Below are 14,998 nucleotides of genomic sequence, written 5' to 3'. Positions count from 1 at the left end.
CTGTACAGGTACTTATGATAGGGCGCCCAACACATTGGTTTCACTGGTAAGAGCCCCGCTAGAGGTAAAGGTACAGAGCCCATCATGACAACCCAACGCCACAAATCAAGCCGTTTGCGCGCCACAACCGATGAGGTCAAATTTGCGCTAACGATTTATTACGACATCCATCGGGAAAATGCCTTCCAAAGCTATACTTGCCAGGAACGACCATCTATTTTTTATCAGTAAAATTTCCTGTCTCGGATTCATTCATTTCAGTGCACTCCTACATACCTTCTTTCTCCGGACCTTTGTTCTTCAGTGCCCTGAAAGCATGCGACACTCTATTACTTCTCCCGCCGTGCGCGACCTTTCTCGGCTTTGTGTCCGGTGTCAACTCCGAGTTCGCCGAGCTTCAACTCTTGTGCCATCGCATCGACCGTCTGTAGCAGCGACGCCCACACGACATCATGTAGCTCTCGCAGTGGCGGTTCGGGGCCCAGCAACGAACAGAGCTCATGCCCGCGCCGTATCTAGTGCCGCGCAGGCCGAGCAAGAACCGGCCTCGTCCGGTGCACCACCCTCGACACATTATGACCTCTTCCCTGAGACGCTTCCCGATGGTCCTCCTCCGGCAGGACACTTTCCCATCGATACTCGCGCTTTGCGCCGTGAGTTTCTCCGTCTGCAAGCCCGGGCTCATCCGGATATGCATCCTGCTCAGGACAAAGCTCGTGCCGAGGCCATGTCAGCGCTCATAAATGAGGCTTATAAGACGCTTTCTAACCCTCTTCTGCGAGCACAATATCTACTCTCTCTTCGAGGTGTCGACGTCGCCAACGATGAGACCCTCAAGGTGGAAGAGCCAGAACTATTAATGCTTGTGCTTGAGGCGCGCGAGGAGATTGAGGATGCCGAGCACGAGGAGGATCTAGACGAACCTCGTGCCGCGAACGATGCACGCATTGCGGAGAGTGAACAGGTACTCGAGCGCGCGTTTCAGCATGATGATATCGAGGCTGCGAAACATGAGGCTGTGCGTCTGCGCTATTGGGTCAATATCAAGGAAAGTTTGGATAACTGGGAGAGGGGCCATCATGTTGTGCTGCAGCATTAAATAGACAGAAACGAAAAAGTCCTGGTGGCATTGCTTGGGTACCACCCAGGTTCTCTTGACATGATAGATAAGATAAATATGCGACCAGACTTGACCGATGTATCATGAGCGCTGCTTTGAAGATACTCGCATGGTTTTAATTGACGACAGCATCTTATAATGGGAGTGGATTCAGGCCTGGAGCTTCCTCTTGGAGTGATGTGTCAAGCAAGTTTTTCGCATTCGACTAGGGAGTGGATTGCTGTTCATCAATCTTAGATCGAAGATATGCAACATGTTGCAGGGGTTTGGGACTTTTCTTTGTCCTGCAACCTCGAGATGACCGATGACCTCGAAGACGAGGTGCCTGGCACTGACTTCACGGTACTGGTGACCCTCTTTGTATATCATTGTATGAATATCTCCAGAGTTAGATAGTAGATCCTGATTTCCTACTGAAATCAATGGCTGGGAACTTCGTACAAGAAATAACTTCAGCTCAAAGCTAATCTTCATCCTCAATAGTAATTATTGTTATTTGTTGGTACAGGCAGTAACAACTTTATCATGATTTGACTTTCATCATATATCCAAACGCTAGGGTTCCCACCTATGCGCCAGCAAATTATATAGCATACCCATCATATCCCATACACTCATACGCCTATGCAATACACACGCCTCTACGTACACCAGCTTATCTTTGGTAGGCTGGCAGCTGCTCTCCATCGACATGCCTCGAAGTCCCAGAAGGTCCCGCACTAGATCCGTAACCTGGAAAATCATCATAATCATCCACCACTGGGGCACTTGGAGCGCTTGCTTCCGCATCAGCTTCCGCCTCCCTCGATGGGCCTTCGTCCGCTCGTCGTTGCATGTCCTCAGGAACATCTGGCGGCGCACTGGCTTCGTTCAAAAGCCTTCGACGTTCGAGTTCCTGCTTGTCTTCAACAACCCCTGGGAGAAGCACTGTTGGCAAGTCAACATCGTCTTCTGAAGGAGCCGAAGGTCCCGCATCGGGGGCACTTGGAGCGTTGGGAGCACTTGGAACAAAGCCCCCACCAAGACCAGGAACACGGGGCGTATCCTCTGCATCATATATATCTTCGTCATCATGACTTGTTGATGGGCCCGCTTCCGGCGGTTGGCTTGGTAAAAGTCGTGTTTCTGCTTGCCTAATCCTCTCCTTCTCGGAAAGATTGTTCTGATTAAGTATCTCCGGAGGTGGGATGTATGAAGGCGCGGCAGGAGAATGAACAGGGCCGCTTAAATTTGACCCAGCAACGTCTTGAGGCCGGAGCGACGGGTGTTGCACCGGAACCAGTTGTGAATATGGCTGCGGAGGATGAGAAGGGATCGTTGGAAGTCGGCTCCCATTGGCCTGTGATGGAAAATAACCACCAGGCGAGAGTGGCGTGCTGTTCGAGTATGGCTCAAGGGGAGGATCGTCGGCGTAATTTGGTTCTTGGCCTAGGACCTCTTCTTCGTCGCTTTCAAGAATCTGTACGCTTCGCGAAGTGGGCGAAGCTCTCGACTTTTTCTTACCGCGAGATGAATCAGTTGTGCCAACGACTGTTTCCATCGATACCGCGATAACGCCCTTTTCATGGCGCATCTGAGAAGTGTCTGCAATATTAGCGCCTCTTCTTGGCCCGTATGTATGATTGTCTGCACTTCCATGGCCATAAGGACCGAATCTGGCTGGGCCAGTTTGCATTTGATTTGACAGTCTCCCACCAAGGTCAACAACTACTTCAACCACATACTTGAAGCTGATCATCTCTCCAGGCACACCTTTAATTGTCGGAAAGGAGTCGTCAGGTAGCTTAACGGTCACGGTGACCGACGTTTGCATGGTGTTAGGGTCGATGATTAGTGGTGCTATGTTCTGGTCAAGGTCCTTACGGAATATGCTTGTAGAACTCGAAGATGTCAACGAAAGACCACCCAAACCGGTCCGAGATCGTGGAAACACATCCTCCTTATCAATGCGAGCCACATCGTCACGACTTAAAGTCTCGTCAAACAGAGCACTCGGTGGGTTGCTGTCGATTTTGCCTTGTCTGAGGAGTGTTACAATCACACCAGTCATGCTCTTCACCCTTTTGGTATGTTGAACCGTGACCCGCACGGAGACGGCATCACCCGGCAAGCAACCGCCCTTCAGCAGCTCAACTGTCGCGGTAATCGTCTTTTTATCAACTGCCTGTTGCTTAGCCGATGTGAGTGTCCCGACCTGGGACAGCGCGGCTTCCGGCCTACTCAAGCTTGTGCTGTTGCTGACGCCACTTTCGCCGCTGATTTCGCTTCGCATATCGCTCTGTATTGGACTTCTCGGATTCGTCACCTGCTCACGAAGGTCTTCCGTTGGTGTTTCCAAAGGATCTTGCTCCGAATTGAATTCGTTGATCTCGGAGGGAGCTGCAGTTGATTTGTCCATCACCATAGACTTTCTCCTACGATTTCGTTTCGATATCGGTTCCAAGAAGATAGTGCGCGGCCGAGGGACAGGCAGCAGTCCAACATCCACATCCTCTACTAACATAACTTTTCGCTCGCATGATGATGTTGGGGCAATCGATGTTGGTCGAGTTAGCGTGGCTGTTACCATATATGAAACGGTCCCTCGCTCGAACTGCACGGTAAATTAGTGACGAGAGAATAATTGAGGAAAGCAGTAAACCTACGTCAATACTGCTTGGAAGCCCTTTGTCAGGAAACAGTAGGTCGAACCCAAACTCGTATCTGCCAGGTTCCAGCCTCCCCTCGCCGCTTAATACCTGCTCGTCTTGGAAAAGGCTTGCGAGACCATTGCCGTGATATCGTGGGCGCGCCGAGTCCCCATTCTGCGGTAGTACGATACTTCCTTGCGCTTTTGCGACCGAAGTCGGATCTTTTAAGACACGGACATATCCGTGTAACGATACGGTTAAATGAGTAATGCGAACAGGTTTTACGACGACTATGACGACAGCACCACGGACATTGTCGCCAGCACTGTATCGACGGTGTGGTTCCTCAGCACGAATATGAAAGTCGGTGATATTGCGATTCCGATTGCGCAAAGGGAGCGAGAGAGGGAGGCTCAGGCGCGAAAGAAATCTTGGGCGCGTAGAAGAGGTGGTAGATGCGGTGGGGGAGGTAGCCCGCGGGGCGGGAGAGGTCGCTGAGCCAGCAGACTCAGCAGGAGAAGATATCTCGAGGTTCGTAGGCGTATTTGGAACGTTAGGGTTCGCAGGACCAGGAGCTCCTGTGGGATTGGAGAGCGAGGGAGAAGATCTCGACCGGCGGCCCATTCCCAGACGTGGTGCCAAAGGCATAAGAAGGACCAGGATCCGAGGTCGAGAGCGACGTCGAGCTCAGAAAACCGACGTCGCAATCCTTGGAGCGAGAGCTCGCAGCCTCTTGCTCTGGATTATTTTTTAAGTCTTATCGGGAAGCCGTTGAATTATATGTATGCGGCGGGTACGAACGTTGAAGCAGAGGCGTTTCAATCTGTGGGCGCGTCGGCGGCGGTTGCGGCTGCGTGTTCTAAGCCTGCAGGAGGGGTACGAGAGGGTGCGAGATCGACATCCAAGAAATCGGCCGAGAATATGAAAAACAATAAGCCCAATCAGAAATACAAATACTATACACTATAGATGAGTTGAGGCAGAAAATGTGACCTGAGTGAGCGAATGACGAATATTGGGTCGTGGAGGCGGAGATGGATGGCGGCGGTAGCGGCAGCAAGTAGAAGTGACGGACGATACTCAGTACCTACTGGGCACTAACTAGCACACTGCCTTAGTACCTGTAAGCCAGCATGATAGAAGGTTTGCAATCGCGGGATGGACGGGAGGGGGTGAAAGAGCCAATTGGAAAGGTACCTTCCTAGCGGCTGCAGAGGTCCCCGTAGTGGTCCCTAGCGCCTCCCGAACGGTGTCGAGCAAGATGGAGAAACGGTTGGAGCTTGTTGGGATAAGAGCAACCATTTTCAGGCGCGGCGAAAATATGCGAAGTGGGCATGACTATGAAATCCTCAATGCAAAGCACATCCCCCGATTGAAGATGAAATTTCTGTCAATTGGGCATATGACTTGATCTCTCATATTAGTACAGTCATGTACGGCATCTCGAATCTGCCCTACCCAGATTGTCAGCCTGCAGATGCCAAGGCTTTGTAGAACATCGCACCGCCAAGAAAAGCTTGGTTAAAGTCTCGACGAGCTTGGCTCACATTTCCTGCCAAATGCCTGGGTCATGGATGGTAAAAAGTGACAGGTCTGGCGACTAGCGGAAACGGCCAGCTGAGTGCATTCTGTCGTCGAGGCTGCCAGAATCACAGCTGGACTACCGTTGCCCTGTGCTTTTACTTCCTCCGAGTATCTGACTGTTTCCGGGCTGTCAGCTTTAACGCCATCATACAGAACGGACGCGAAACACAGCATTCTCTACCTGATGCAGTGTTCCTTGCCAACCACATCCATAGGATTAGTCTAACATGCGGCGCGGATGGATCCGGTGCAGACGCCACTGCTGGCCATGACGCGACAGACACGTTCCTTAGTGGAACCTTGTCGTGGGGTGAGGCCGACGAATCCTGGGTTGCAATATATGTAGAGATGCTTTTGATATCGTCAAAATAATGCAAGGGCACATTGCATCTGGCTAGGTAGGCTGACAGGGTTCTCGACTGTTATCGACTCTGCTAGACTCTATGAAATTTCCGCGAGTGTAAAAAGCTATGAGGTAACGAAAGGTCTATTCGACAAGGAGCCATGGCACTCAACCATTTCAATGAGGTGGTTTCCAATGTATTCTTTTGTTCTATGTTATCATGCCTTTTTAACTTTCTAGTCTGTTCGTCACCCCCAACCAATTCTATGCTGCGGCTCAAACAAATCTCAAACTACAATTACATAGGTACATGGTATCATTATCCATGCAAAGAGTTCTGGAATCCCGCCCAGACCCATGCTACCGCCTGGCGCAGTATGATACAAGACAATGATGAAAAGTAATGAAAAGAACCCATCGTTAATAACTCAAGCCAAAACGCCATACAGTGCTATGCCATGATACCTTTCCGTTGAATGCTTTTTGCAGTCTAATCCAATGCTTCTCCACTCAAAATACTTTTTAGGATGCCTGCGCCAACGCCGTCGGCTACAGATTCGATCTCTTTTTCTACAACACAGCTCGTGATTCTCCGCTCATCTCCACTTGCGGCAAGAGTCTTGCGACCTCGCTTGCTGGGTGTTTGTGGTGCGGCAAGGCTTCCCGTCTTTCCATCGGATGCGTTGACTAACCCCAATGTTTCGAGACTGCCGGCAACCTCGCGGAATTCAGAGCTCGATAAAGGGTGCAAAACCGAATCGCGAGTACAGAGCTGACAGTAAGCATCGAATAAAGTCTTGATAGTTGGTGCCAAAAACTTCTTTTTGGAAGGTGTGGCGCCGTTGTTGGCCATCTTAGCGGCAGCCCGAGTTCGTTTCTCATAAGCTATCAAGGCACAGAGTGCTGCCTTCTGCTGGAGGTTAAGTGCCTTGAGTCGTTGTGTCGTTCCGTTGCTGAAAGCTGCTGCTGTGATTTTGTTCAGATGTCCGATCGATGCCCGGGGTGCAGTTTCTGCTGTGAGAGCCTTCAAAGAATTCGCCATTAGTTGAAACACGGTCTTTGAACCACCGGACGCGCCGTTGATGTTTTCCCCAAGAGGTCGTTTCGAAGGGGTCATCTGTAGAAGTTCTTCCCTCGCTTCTTCCTCGTACTTCTGACGCGTTTCGGTCTCAATCAAGTCAAGTGCACGGCGACAGATCTCGAAGGCTTTGCGAAGGTCCCCAGTCTGACTCGAAACCTTGCGGGAGCAGAGTTCAATAGCAGCAGGGTGAATGAATGGCACGTGACCCTCCTTTCCATCAGCAGGCATCAGGGACTTGAGTCGCATGGTGATAATGTTCTTGACCTGGGCTGCGGTATAGGGCAGGAATGGCAGAAGATCAGGCTTCAGGTTCTTGGCCTTGAGTCGAGGAAGGAAACGATCAGTTAAGTCCAGGGCGTTGGCAATACCGACAAGAACCAGGCATGAGTTCTTTTGTAGCGACCACTCAAACACGCGATACAGACTTTCCAGACCCATCGTCAAAATGTGGTCGATCTCGTCCAGGGTAACAAGATAGACGGTTGCCGACTGTGTCTTGGGCACGAACATAGCCTGCAAGCTCGAAATCGCATCTGCCTCGGAAGAGTCGAAACCTTGGCCAAGCGCGCCGAGAAGTGTGGTGTAGAGATCTTTAGAAGACTTGACACTCATGCAGTTGACATATGCAGACATGACACCTTTGCGGTTGGCAAACTGTCGAGTTATCTCGGTAATCATGGCACTTTTGCCCGTGCCTGGTGGACCGCTCACATAAAGGCAACCGTTAGGGGTAGGCGAAGAGCATCGTCCGAGGAATTCCATCAACTGGTTTCGTTCTGCATCTCGGCCGATAAGTTGGCCAGGCTCAGCTCCACGGGCAAACAATTGTCGTGCTGAATGGTAAATGGTTTGGATGGTGCTTGGTGAAAGTGGTGTTTGTGGTGTGAGTCGCTTGAAGAGTTTGCCTGCCGACATGACAGCATGCCGAGGCGTAGTAGGAGGTACTGAAAGTGCATCTCGATGCCGAGGTGTCGAGGGTGTAACAGGATTCTGCTTTGTGGACGCTTGTGAGGGAGACTTTCGGTTCCGGGCAGGTAGCTCGGCCAATATGTCGTTTTCTTCATCATCATCGAACGGGGAGCATGCAGGATCTTGGTTCTCGTCGTTGTATGAAACAGCCTTTGCAAGGCGGCGACTTCGTTTCGTAGGAGTAGCCACTGGGCAGGGCATGTCTTTAAATCATAATATTAGTAAAGCAAGGCTCTTGTTCCTTCCGCCAGAAGAGACTCACCAGTTTCATCAATACCGCGGGCTCTCTTTCCTAGTGTTGCTCGAGCCATGGCTATAATGGTTCCTTCCAACTTGTGTAGATATGCAGAGTTGTAAGCCGAGAGCACTTTCCAACAATCAGTGGTATAGGGTTGTGAAGGTCTGGAAGTTGCAAGAGGGGTGCTTGCCGAAAGCAACTGCAGGTTATGTCCTGCGTCGAATATTAAGAATGGAGCCCCATTACTCAGGGCGCTTCGCGCCACGATATGGCATAAGACGTGTTGAAGTCGCGTAGAAACGCGACCTGCGGGCCACGATCAATTAAACATGTGGTCAGTGCACTGAGACGCGGTTAAGTCAGCCACAATTCACCACTCTAACGCGTAAATCAAGCCCCAGACCCCTGAGAATCGCGGCTGGTCATTGGTCCGCTAATGTGATAATTGGATTGGATATCAATTTGCGGTGGAGAGGGTACTACAGAGTACAGGAGTACGTATTCGTTGCTTAGAGACCGAGTCACAAGAAATTTCCCCTTGTCTTATTTGAGTAGCCAGTTCGCTACCGAGAAGCATTGACAGGTCTACTCTGCATAGATTCATGGCATTTAATTCGATCGTGATGGAGCCATTTTATGCTCTGCATCTGAGTTTTGAATCTGTCAGCCCACTCTACACCTAATTAATGATCTGACAACTCCGGGCCTCGGCATTGGATACCTTCCCCCAAAAATGGATTACGTCATTGTCCTTCAGTCGTTGGATATTATTATGCAGCTGTGATACCTCTAAAATTAATTTCTCTGCTCATCCCTCATCTACTGCCAACAAGATCGCCGACAGTAAAGTGCTCATCATGACTACATATATTCCCGCGCTCACACTGCCTGACGCGGTCTTCCTGAAGCCCGCCCTATCCGTCTTGCTGCCCATTGGCCTTGGGACAGCCGTTGGCTTCAGTGCCACTCGTGAGTTGACCTTCACGTCCATATCAATCGATCACCATTGACTAATTCATTCCCTGGCTCTAGAGACTCAGAAGACCTATCTTGCTCTCAAGAAACCTTCGGTTCAACCTCCGCCATGGCTGTTTGGCCCTGTCTGGACCGTCCTCTACGGGTGAGGATCGCCAGGCTAAGTCATTGACGTTCATAACTAACCCTTCTCAGTCTCATGGGTTATGCCGCCTACCGAGTTGCTGACATTGGTCTTTCTCCCTTCTCAAGCCCTGAGACTATCGTGAACACTCGACGTGCAATGACGCTCTACTCAATTCAACTCGGCCTCAACCTTATTTGGACCCCCCTCTTCTTCGGCTTGTATCGACCAATCGAGGCGTCGGTTGACATCGTGACCCTGCTCGGCGTCAACGGCTACCTTACTTACCTCTACAGTTCCATTGATTCTGTTGCTGCGTGGAGTCAAGTTCCCTACCTCGGCTGGCTCAGCTTTGCGACCTACCTATGCACTACCATTGGTCATCTGAACAACTGGGACTTGAAGACCAAGGAGGTAAAGGACGAGTAAGCCCATCTTATGATGAATGCAGCTCTGCATAAGTCATGAGTATTGGTCTACAACAAGGACTGTTATATGTTGTTGCGCTTGTGTTATTTCAAAGCCAAACTCGCTCTATCCCCTTAATATCAAAAGCATCGTCCTTGCTATCTTCTTTCGACCCCAGAGAGATACCCTCTATTGATGCTCCAATTCAATAATCGACATTATGTCAAACCAAAATTTGAACGCCATAGATGCTTTGACCAGTCGCTGCTATCCGTAGATAAAATTTCCTTTCCAAGTGATATTGAAACTCGATCTATCACACACATCATCTCGACCAGTTTTCTTTTCCGTTATCATCAAAAAGGAAAGTGCCGCTTCATCCCATCATAAACCATGAATATGAAGGCAGAGCTTGGCGCAGACCGGAGGCATGTAATACCACAGCCACGGTACATGCCTCGTATCCCATGTTGTTCCCAAAGTATCGCTCCCTCTTTCCAGAATGTTCGTCGTTGGCGTAGGTCGCTGACAGTCGAGGTTTGCATGCGTGATTTGATGGTATCTGCAGGAAAGAAGAGGAAGTTGTATGACACACCCGCTGATGCGCCAGCAATCGCTTGCTGCCAGAACGGTAAGGGTGTATCAAGAATCATCTGCTTCTCTGTTGCTGATGTCGCGGTCTTCGTCTTGAGCTGGTAGAACATGCTTGTTACTGTCTCCTTGGCACCAAACCAAGCAGAACCACCACCAGCCTCTCGAATCAGTGTACCAAGCTGACCATGCCAAAAGCCCCGAAGGCCTTCATGGCGGAAAACCTGCTTGATGACAGGTATAGGGCGGAGAGGAGGGCTGGCAGATCCATCAGCCGACATGGGAGCCTGAATCCTACACTTGACAAGCTCAATTGGAGTGAGGACAAACGAAGTGAAAGCTCCAGAAAATGCACCTGTCAGCCAGAGATATGGCAGTGAGAGTCCTTGTTCTCGGGAAACTAGGCTGCTCGTGAACAGTAATTCACGACCAAGACTCTCGAATAGAAATAGACTGCTTGTTTCTGCTGCAGCACCCACTAGGGGAGCTGTAATGCCACGATAGAGCCCCAGAACTCCATCACTTTTGATAGACTGCCGGAAGCAATCCAATGGACCAGAATATCTTAAGGGGAGATGATCGGGCTGACTCTGTAACCGCACTTTGACCGTATCGAACGGATACTCGATGTATTTGCCCACAGCTCCAGCAAACTGATAAAAGTCAGTATTCAAAGAACTGGCTCAAACGAAGACACATACCGATCCGCATAGTACGTCTTCAAATGCCTCCACAAGCGCCGTCTTTTCCTTGAGGGAGAAGTTGGGCGCATGGCCAGCAACCTCCACAGATACAGGGCTAGGCTCCATGGAAACGATGGCGCTAATCAAATGCGATCTCGAGAGAAGAATGTACGGGCGAAGAGAAACGACGTATAATGTTGAGCACCGTATTTAGGGTTGACAGCAAGTGTTGGAAAGCGGTGTCGTGGCTACCTAGTAAGTATTGTCAAAAAGCTTCGAAGGAGGGGCACTCCAGTGATATTATAAGCGATCGGAGGATGGGTCCAGTAAGGTAGTTAAGGTAAGGCAAGGTAGATACACAGACTAAGGCTGCAGTTTCGGGGTACTTGGTGCCTTTAAATTCGATGTATCGCCGAGCAGTATCCAGAAGCTACCCAGGTGGTTGACAAGTAGACAAATTTGAGATGTTTAGGGTGCGGGATGCATCGGATATAGCTGTGCTATGTGTCGCTGAAGCGCAGTCGCAGTCAGTGGAACAACCGCCGAAAGTCGGTAAACGAGGATTAGAAGGATATGATGTCCTCGCAGCTACAGGGCAAGCTGATCTGTCAAGGTGCAACGCAACTTTGTGGGCAATGCCTGTGACATATAATCGCTGCCCTGTGCTGCGAATTTGCAAGGTGAACCGTCACGCAGAGAGATGCTTGCTGTGAGAGTCGTTTTCGGGCATCAGGCCCCAAAGAGAAAATTCTCTTTACATTTCAGCATGTGACATCAGATCGCCCGCTTTTCACAAAGATTCAACCAATCAGACTATAGTTTTCTTTATCAGATCGAACGTGCACACCTTGGAGCTGGATGTTTCAAGGGTTCCTTTACGTTCGTCTCGTATAATTGTGGTTCAACAGGGGACGAGGGGTTTTTCTCAATATTGTCTGAGTAGTGTTCCGGGTCAAACGGATCCATTTGCAAAGTTGATCTCCCTGATCACTTGGAATTCCCCTGCAATATGGAACGGACCTTGACCCCTTGGGGAAGTTTCCTGACTAGCGTCCTGCACCTTGATCGCTGATTGATAAGATTACCCACTCCGACACCGGTGCATCAACCAAAGACCAGGAGATGTGTAGGCCAACCATAACCCAGTTGCACCTAGTCAAGGATAAAATTCTGCGTAGGTGGAAACCCTCCTTAACAAGAACCTTTGCAGTCTGCTAAAGAACCATCTTAGGCACTATTTCCATATTAACCCGCGTCGAAAACAACACCAAGTCGCTCGGTCAAGAAACGTCCAGTATTCTCCAACTTCCATGCTAGAATTTGGGCCGTTTCTCGCTCCCAATCATTGTATCGGAAGTCCAGAGAAATTTCAAGCCAATTTGAATCTCAGTAAATGCTCTAGTATGTTGGTTTGCCATGTATGACCTCGTACCTGAGAAAGCACCTCTCATGAGCTGGATAAGGTACGTACTTACGTTCCCTAGGTACCTACCTTAGGTATCCCATCCTTGGACCCTGATATTCGGTTCGGTTTAAGTATTCTCCACCAACTCCAGAACGATGGTGGGGCAGCGGGGTGGTCGCGTTTACGCGACACGACGCGACTGCAAGTTTAATTGATTTCATCCGCTCTCGGGAATCTGGTTACCTAGGATTTCAATACATCTGGACCCAATCATTCCCAAGCAGCAGCCAACAATACTCACTCTCAGTATGACCATGACACAGAATATCGTGGATTCAAAGCCTTCGAACGGCTCAAAGTCGATCAACCACGAAGAGCATCAATATCTTGATCTTGTCCGAGAAATCCTTGAAAACGGCGAGCGTCGACCGGACCGGTAAGAGAAGGTAGCATCTATTACCAGGCAACACTCTAATCATCCACATAGCACCGGCACTGGTACATACTCCATCTTCGCTCCTCGGCCCCTGAAATTCTCACTGAACAAGAACGGAATTCCCATTCTTCCTCTCCTTACTACAAAGCGTGTCTTCACCCGAGCAGTCATTGCCGAGCTCTTGTGGTTCATCGAAGGCAACACTTCCTCTAACAGCCTCAGTGAAGCTGGCATCAAGATCTGGGATGGCAATGGATCTCGCGAATTTCTTGACAACCTCGGCCTCAATCATCGTGAGATCGGCGATCTCGGCCCCGTGTATGGCTTCCAATGGCGACACTTTGGTGCCGAATATATTGATGCCAAGACGGATTACACAGGTCAGGGTGTAGACCAGCTTGCCGAGATCATCCACAAACTACGAACTAACCCTTATGACCGCCGCCTGGTTCTTTCTGCCTGGAACCCTGCCGATATGAAGAAGATGGTTCTGCCACCTTGCCACATGTTCGCGCAGTTCTACGTCTCCTATCCTCGGAGCAAGGATGACGACTCAGAAGCTAAGCCTCAGGGCCATCTTCATTGTCAGCTGTATCAAAGGTCTTGCGATATGGGTTTGGGAGTTCCCTTCAACATTGCCAGCTACGCGCTGTTAACTCACATGCTTGCCCATGTTTGTGAACTAGTTCCTGGAAGCCTTACTCATGTCATGGGTGACGCTCATGTGTACCTCGACCACGTTGACGCCCTCAACACTCAATTAGAGCGTGAGCCACGAAACTTCCCCGAGTTGGAAATTTCACGAGAAAAGGGCGGAAGTATTGACGGATGGAGAGCGGAAGATTTCACCATTAAGGGCTACGACCCTCATAAGACAATTGCGATGAAAATGTCTGTATGATTCGTGTAATAATGTGGTGTGCTATAATTCATCGAAAGCTCGAAATAGACTGCGTTGTTAGAGTTAAGTAACGAGGGGCCGTGTTGGCTCCCGCGTGTGCATTTATGCTTATTGAGATTGAATATTGCTTCGTACAGAAACCCGACTGTCATGCACACTGCTTCCTGGATCTGTATATTCGTATATGCCTCCTGAAGTGATTGGTACGAGAGCTCATAATGATAGAGTCCATCGCTTCTTATCATTCTATAAGGTGGTGATGTTGGGTTAAATCGGAATGAAGAACAGAGTGACAACTGGGGAAGCGCACGGGATGTCGATTAAATAATTTACAAGTTATACAGTGACTAGTGCATTTGTGTGCAATCAACGCACTTATCCAGATAACCACCCGAACCCAGAAGTCGTTAACCCTGACATTGCGATGCTACACTGAAAGAGCATTTTACTGCTTCTTCTTGGTGGAGGCCTTGCTAGGGGAACCCTCCTTCTTTTCAGAGGCCTCCTTGGCATCGACAGCGGCGGCGTCATCAGCCTCCTTCTTCTCGGCATACCACTCGCCGACTTGCAGAACGAGAATGCCAACAAGAACAAGGGCAAGAATGGTATTGCTGGCCGAAAGAACCTTCAAGCTGTCCTCACGACCAAGAATAAGCTCGCCGCTCTCACCCTCGTGAGTCTTGCCATCGAAGCCGTCGTTGGTCCAGATCTCGGCACTAACACTTCGGAGAGCCTTGACAATGTTGGCGACGTAGACACCGAAACCAATCAGGTAGAGAATGAGGGACGCGCCGTCAAACAGGAAGTTGGCCTCACTGGGGCGGAAGAGCTTAATAAAGAAACCGATGAAGCCGATAGAGATGACAATGTGGAGGATACGGCTAATGAGCGCCGGAGACTGGTGTACAAACTTCAGATGTGTTTCGAGGTGATCAAAGAAGTTATCGGGCACAGGAGCCTTGGTCCATAGAAGAGGGAAGTCGTAAGGGAATGAGGCAAAAAGGATGCCCAGGAAGAAGCACACAGCTAGAGACATGGATCAGCGCGAGTGCGATAAATTGGTCGCGTACGGTCCACTTACGAGCGATGATCATAAAGGTGGCAAATGAGCCGGATCCATGGTAATTCTTCGACCTGGTGTTCTTTGAATAATCGATGAAGGAGGTCATGATGATTGATTTGGAGGGGTTTTGTAGTAGGCGCAAAAGGTTTGTCGCACAATGCGGAGTTGCGTAGGAGGTGTCCCGTGATAGCTGGACAACGACAATGCGCGAGAATTGAGCCAGATAAGCAATATCGCAGTGCGCTCGAGATCAAACTCGGTGATAGTGACGATGGACGTGTTAGATAGATGTGGAGGAGGAGAGGAGAGAACTGAAGAGGAGAGGTGGTGGGACGAAAGTAAGGGTACCACCAAGCTAGGCTAGCAGGTCACCTACCTTCCAAATCGGTGGTAGACTGGAGATTTGCGGAGTAGCGTGCGGAGCCACAACTGATGTTTGATAACAAA

The 14,998-nt window shown here is 49.8% G+C and overlaps 7 protein-coding genes across 9 annotated transcripts; 3 read left to right on the top strand and 4 right to left on the bottom strand.

Moving 5' to 3' along the window:
• The first annotated feature begins 149 nt into the window (after positions 1–149).
• FOIG_00858 (molecular chaperone HscB) lies at positions 150–1,552 on the top strand. Its single transcript, XM_031197321.1, has one exon. It carries the CDS (start codon positions 179–181, stop codon positions 1,097–1,099), a length of 921 nt encoding a protein of 306 aa, XP_031073088.1. The 5' UTR covers positions 150–178; the 3' UTR covers positions 1,100–1,552.
• Positions 1,424–4,970, bottom strand: FOIG_00857 (uncharacterized protein). The gene is made up of 3 exons (XM_031197320.1): positions 4,948–4,970; positions 3,766–4,847; positions 1,424–3,713 (listed from the first exon to the last, which is right to left on the bottom strand). Exons 2-3 carry the CDS (start codon positions 4,396–4,398, stop codon positions 1,776–1,778), a joined length of 2,571 nt encoding a protein of 856 aa, XP_031073087.1. The 5' UTR covers positions 4,399–4,847; positions 4,948–4,970; the 3' UTR covers positions 1,424–1,775.
• A 788-nt stretch (positions 4,971–5,758) lies between these two features.
• FOIG_00856 (cell division control protein 6) lies at positions 5,759–8,554 on the bottom strand. Of its 2 annotated transcripts, XM_031197319.1 has the most exons (3): positions 8,446–8,554; positions 7,990–8,308; positions 5,759–7,930 (listed from the first exon to the last, which is right to left on the bottom strand). In XM_031197319.1, the coding sequence occupies exons 2-3, from the start codon at positions 8,036–8,038 to the stop codon at positions 6,168–6,170; spliced, it is 1,812 nt and encodes a 603-aa protein (XP_031073086.1). In that variant the 5' UTR covers positions 8,039–8,308; positions 8,446–8,554; the 3' UTR covers positions 5,759–6,167. The 2 variants fall into 2 exon arrangements, with proteins under 2 accessions (XP_031073086.1, XP_031073085.1); XM_031197318.1 differs by having other exon boundaries at positions 7,990–8,544.
• On the top strand, positions 8,491–11,538 carry FOIG_00855 (benzodiazapine receptor). Its single transcript, XM_031197317.1, has 3 exons — positions 8,491–8,934; positions 8,998–9,085; positions 9,136–11,538. Exons 1-3 carry the CDS (start codon positions 8,823–8,825, stop codon positions 9,491–9,493), a joined length of 558 nt encoding a protein of 185 aa, XP_031073084.1. The 5' UTR covers positions 8,491–8,822; the 3' UTR covers positions 9,494–11,538.
• Positions 9,063–11,687, bottom strand: FOIG_00854 (amino-acid transporter Arg-13). The gene is made up of 2 exons (XM_031197316.1): positions 10,765–11,687; positions 9,063–10,716 (listed from the first exon to the last, which is right to left on the bottom strand). The coding sequence occupies exons 1-2, from the start codon at positions 10,870–10,872 to the stop codon at positions 9,829–9,831; spliced, it is 996 nt and encodes a 331-aa protein (XP_031073083.1). The 5' UTR covers positions 10,873–11,687; the 3' UTR covers positions 9,063–9,828.
• A 240-nt stretch (positions 11,688–11,927) lies between these two features.
• Positions 11,928–13,643, top strand: FOIG_00853 (thymidylate synthase). 2 transcript variants are annotated; one of them, XM_031197314.1, is made up of 3 exons: positions 11,928–12,209; positions 12,459–12,587; positions 12,639–13,643. In XM_031197314.1, the coding sequence occupies exons 1-3, from the start codon at positions 12,163–12,165 to the stop codon at positions 13,486–13,488; spliced, it is 1,026 nt and encodes a 341-aa protein (XP_031073081.1). In that variant the 5' UTR covers positions 11,928–12,162; the 3' UTR covers positions 13,489–13,643. The 2 variants fall into 2 exon arrangements, with proteins under 2 accessions (XP_031073081.1, XP_031073082.1); XM_031197315.1 differs by having other exon boundaries at positions 11,928–12,587.
• Positions 13,423–14,881, bottom strand: FOIG_00852 (ER membrane protein SH3). Its single transcript, XM_031197313.1, has 2 exons — positions 14,570–14,881; positions 13,423–14,514 (listed from the first exon to the last, which is right to left on the bottom strand). Exons 1-2 carry the CDS (start codon positions 14,655–14,657, stop codon positions 13,934–13,936), a joined length of 669 nt encoding a protein of 222 aa, XP_031073080.1. The 5' UTR covers positions 14,658–14,881; the 3' UTR covers positions 13,423–13,933.
• Between the last annotated feature and the right edge of the window lie 117 nt (positions 14,882–14,998).

This window comes from Fusarium odoratissimum, assembly GCF_000260195.1.
Source record: "Fusarium odoratissimum NRRL 54006 unplaced genomic scaffold supercont1.1, whole genome shotgun sequence".
Taxonomy (NCBI): domain Eukaryota; kingdom Fungi; phylum Ascomycota; class Sordariomycetes; order Hypocreales; family Nectriaceae; genus Fusarium; species Fusarium odoratissimum.
This window is presented reverse-complemented; position numbering and strand designations above follow the sequence as displayed.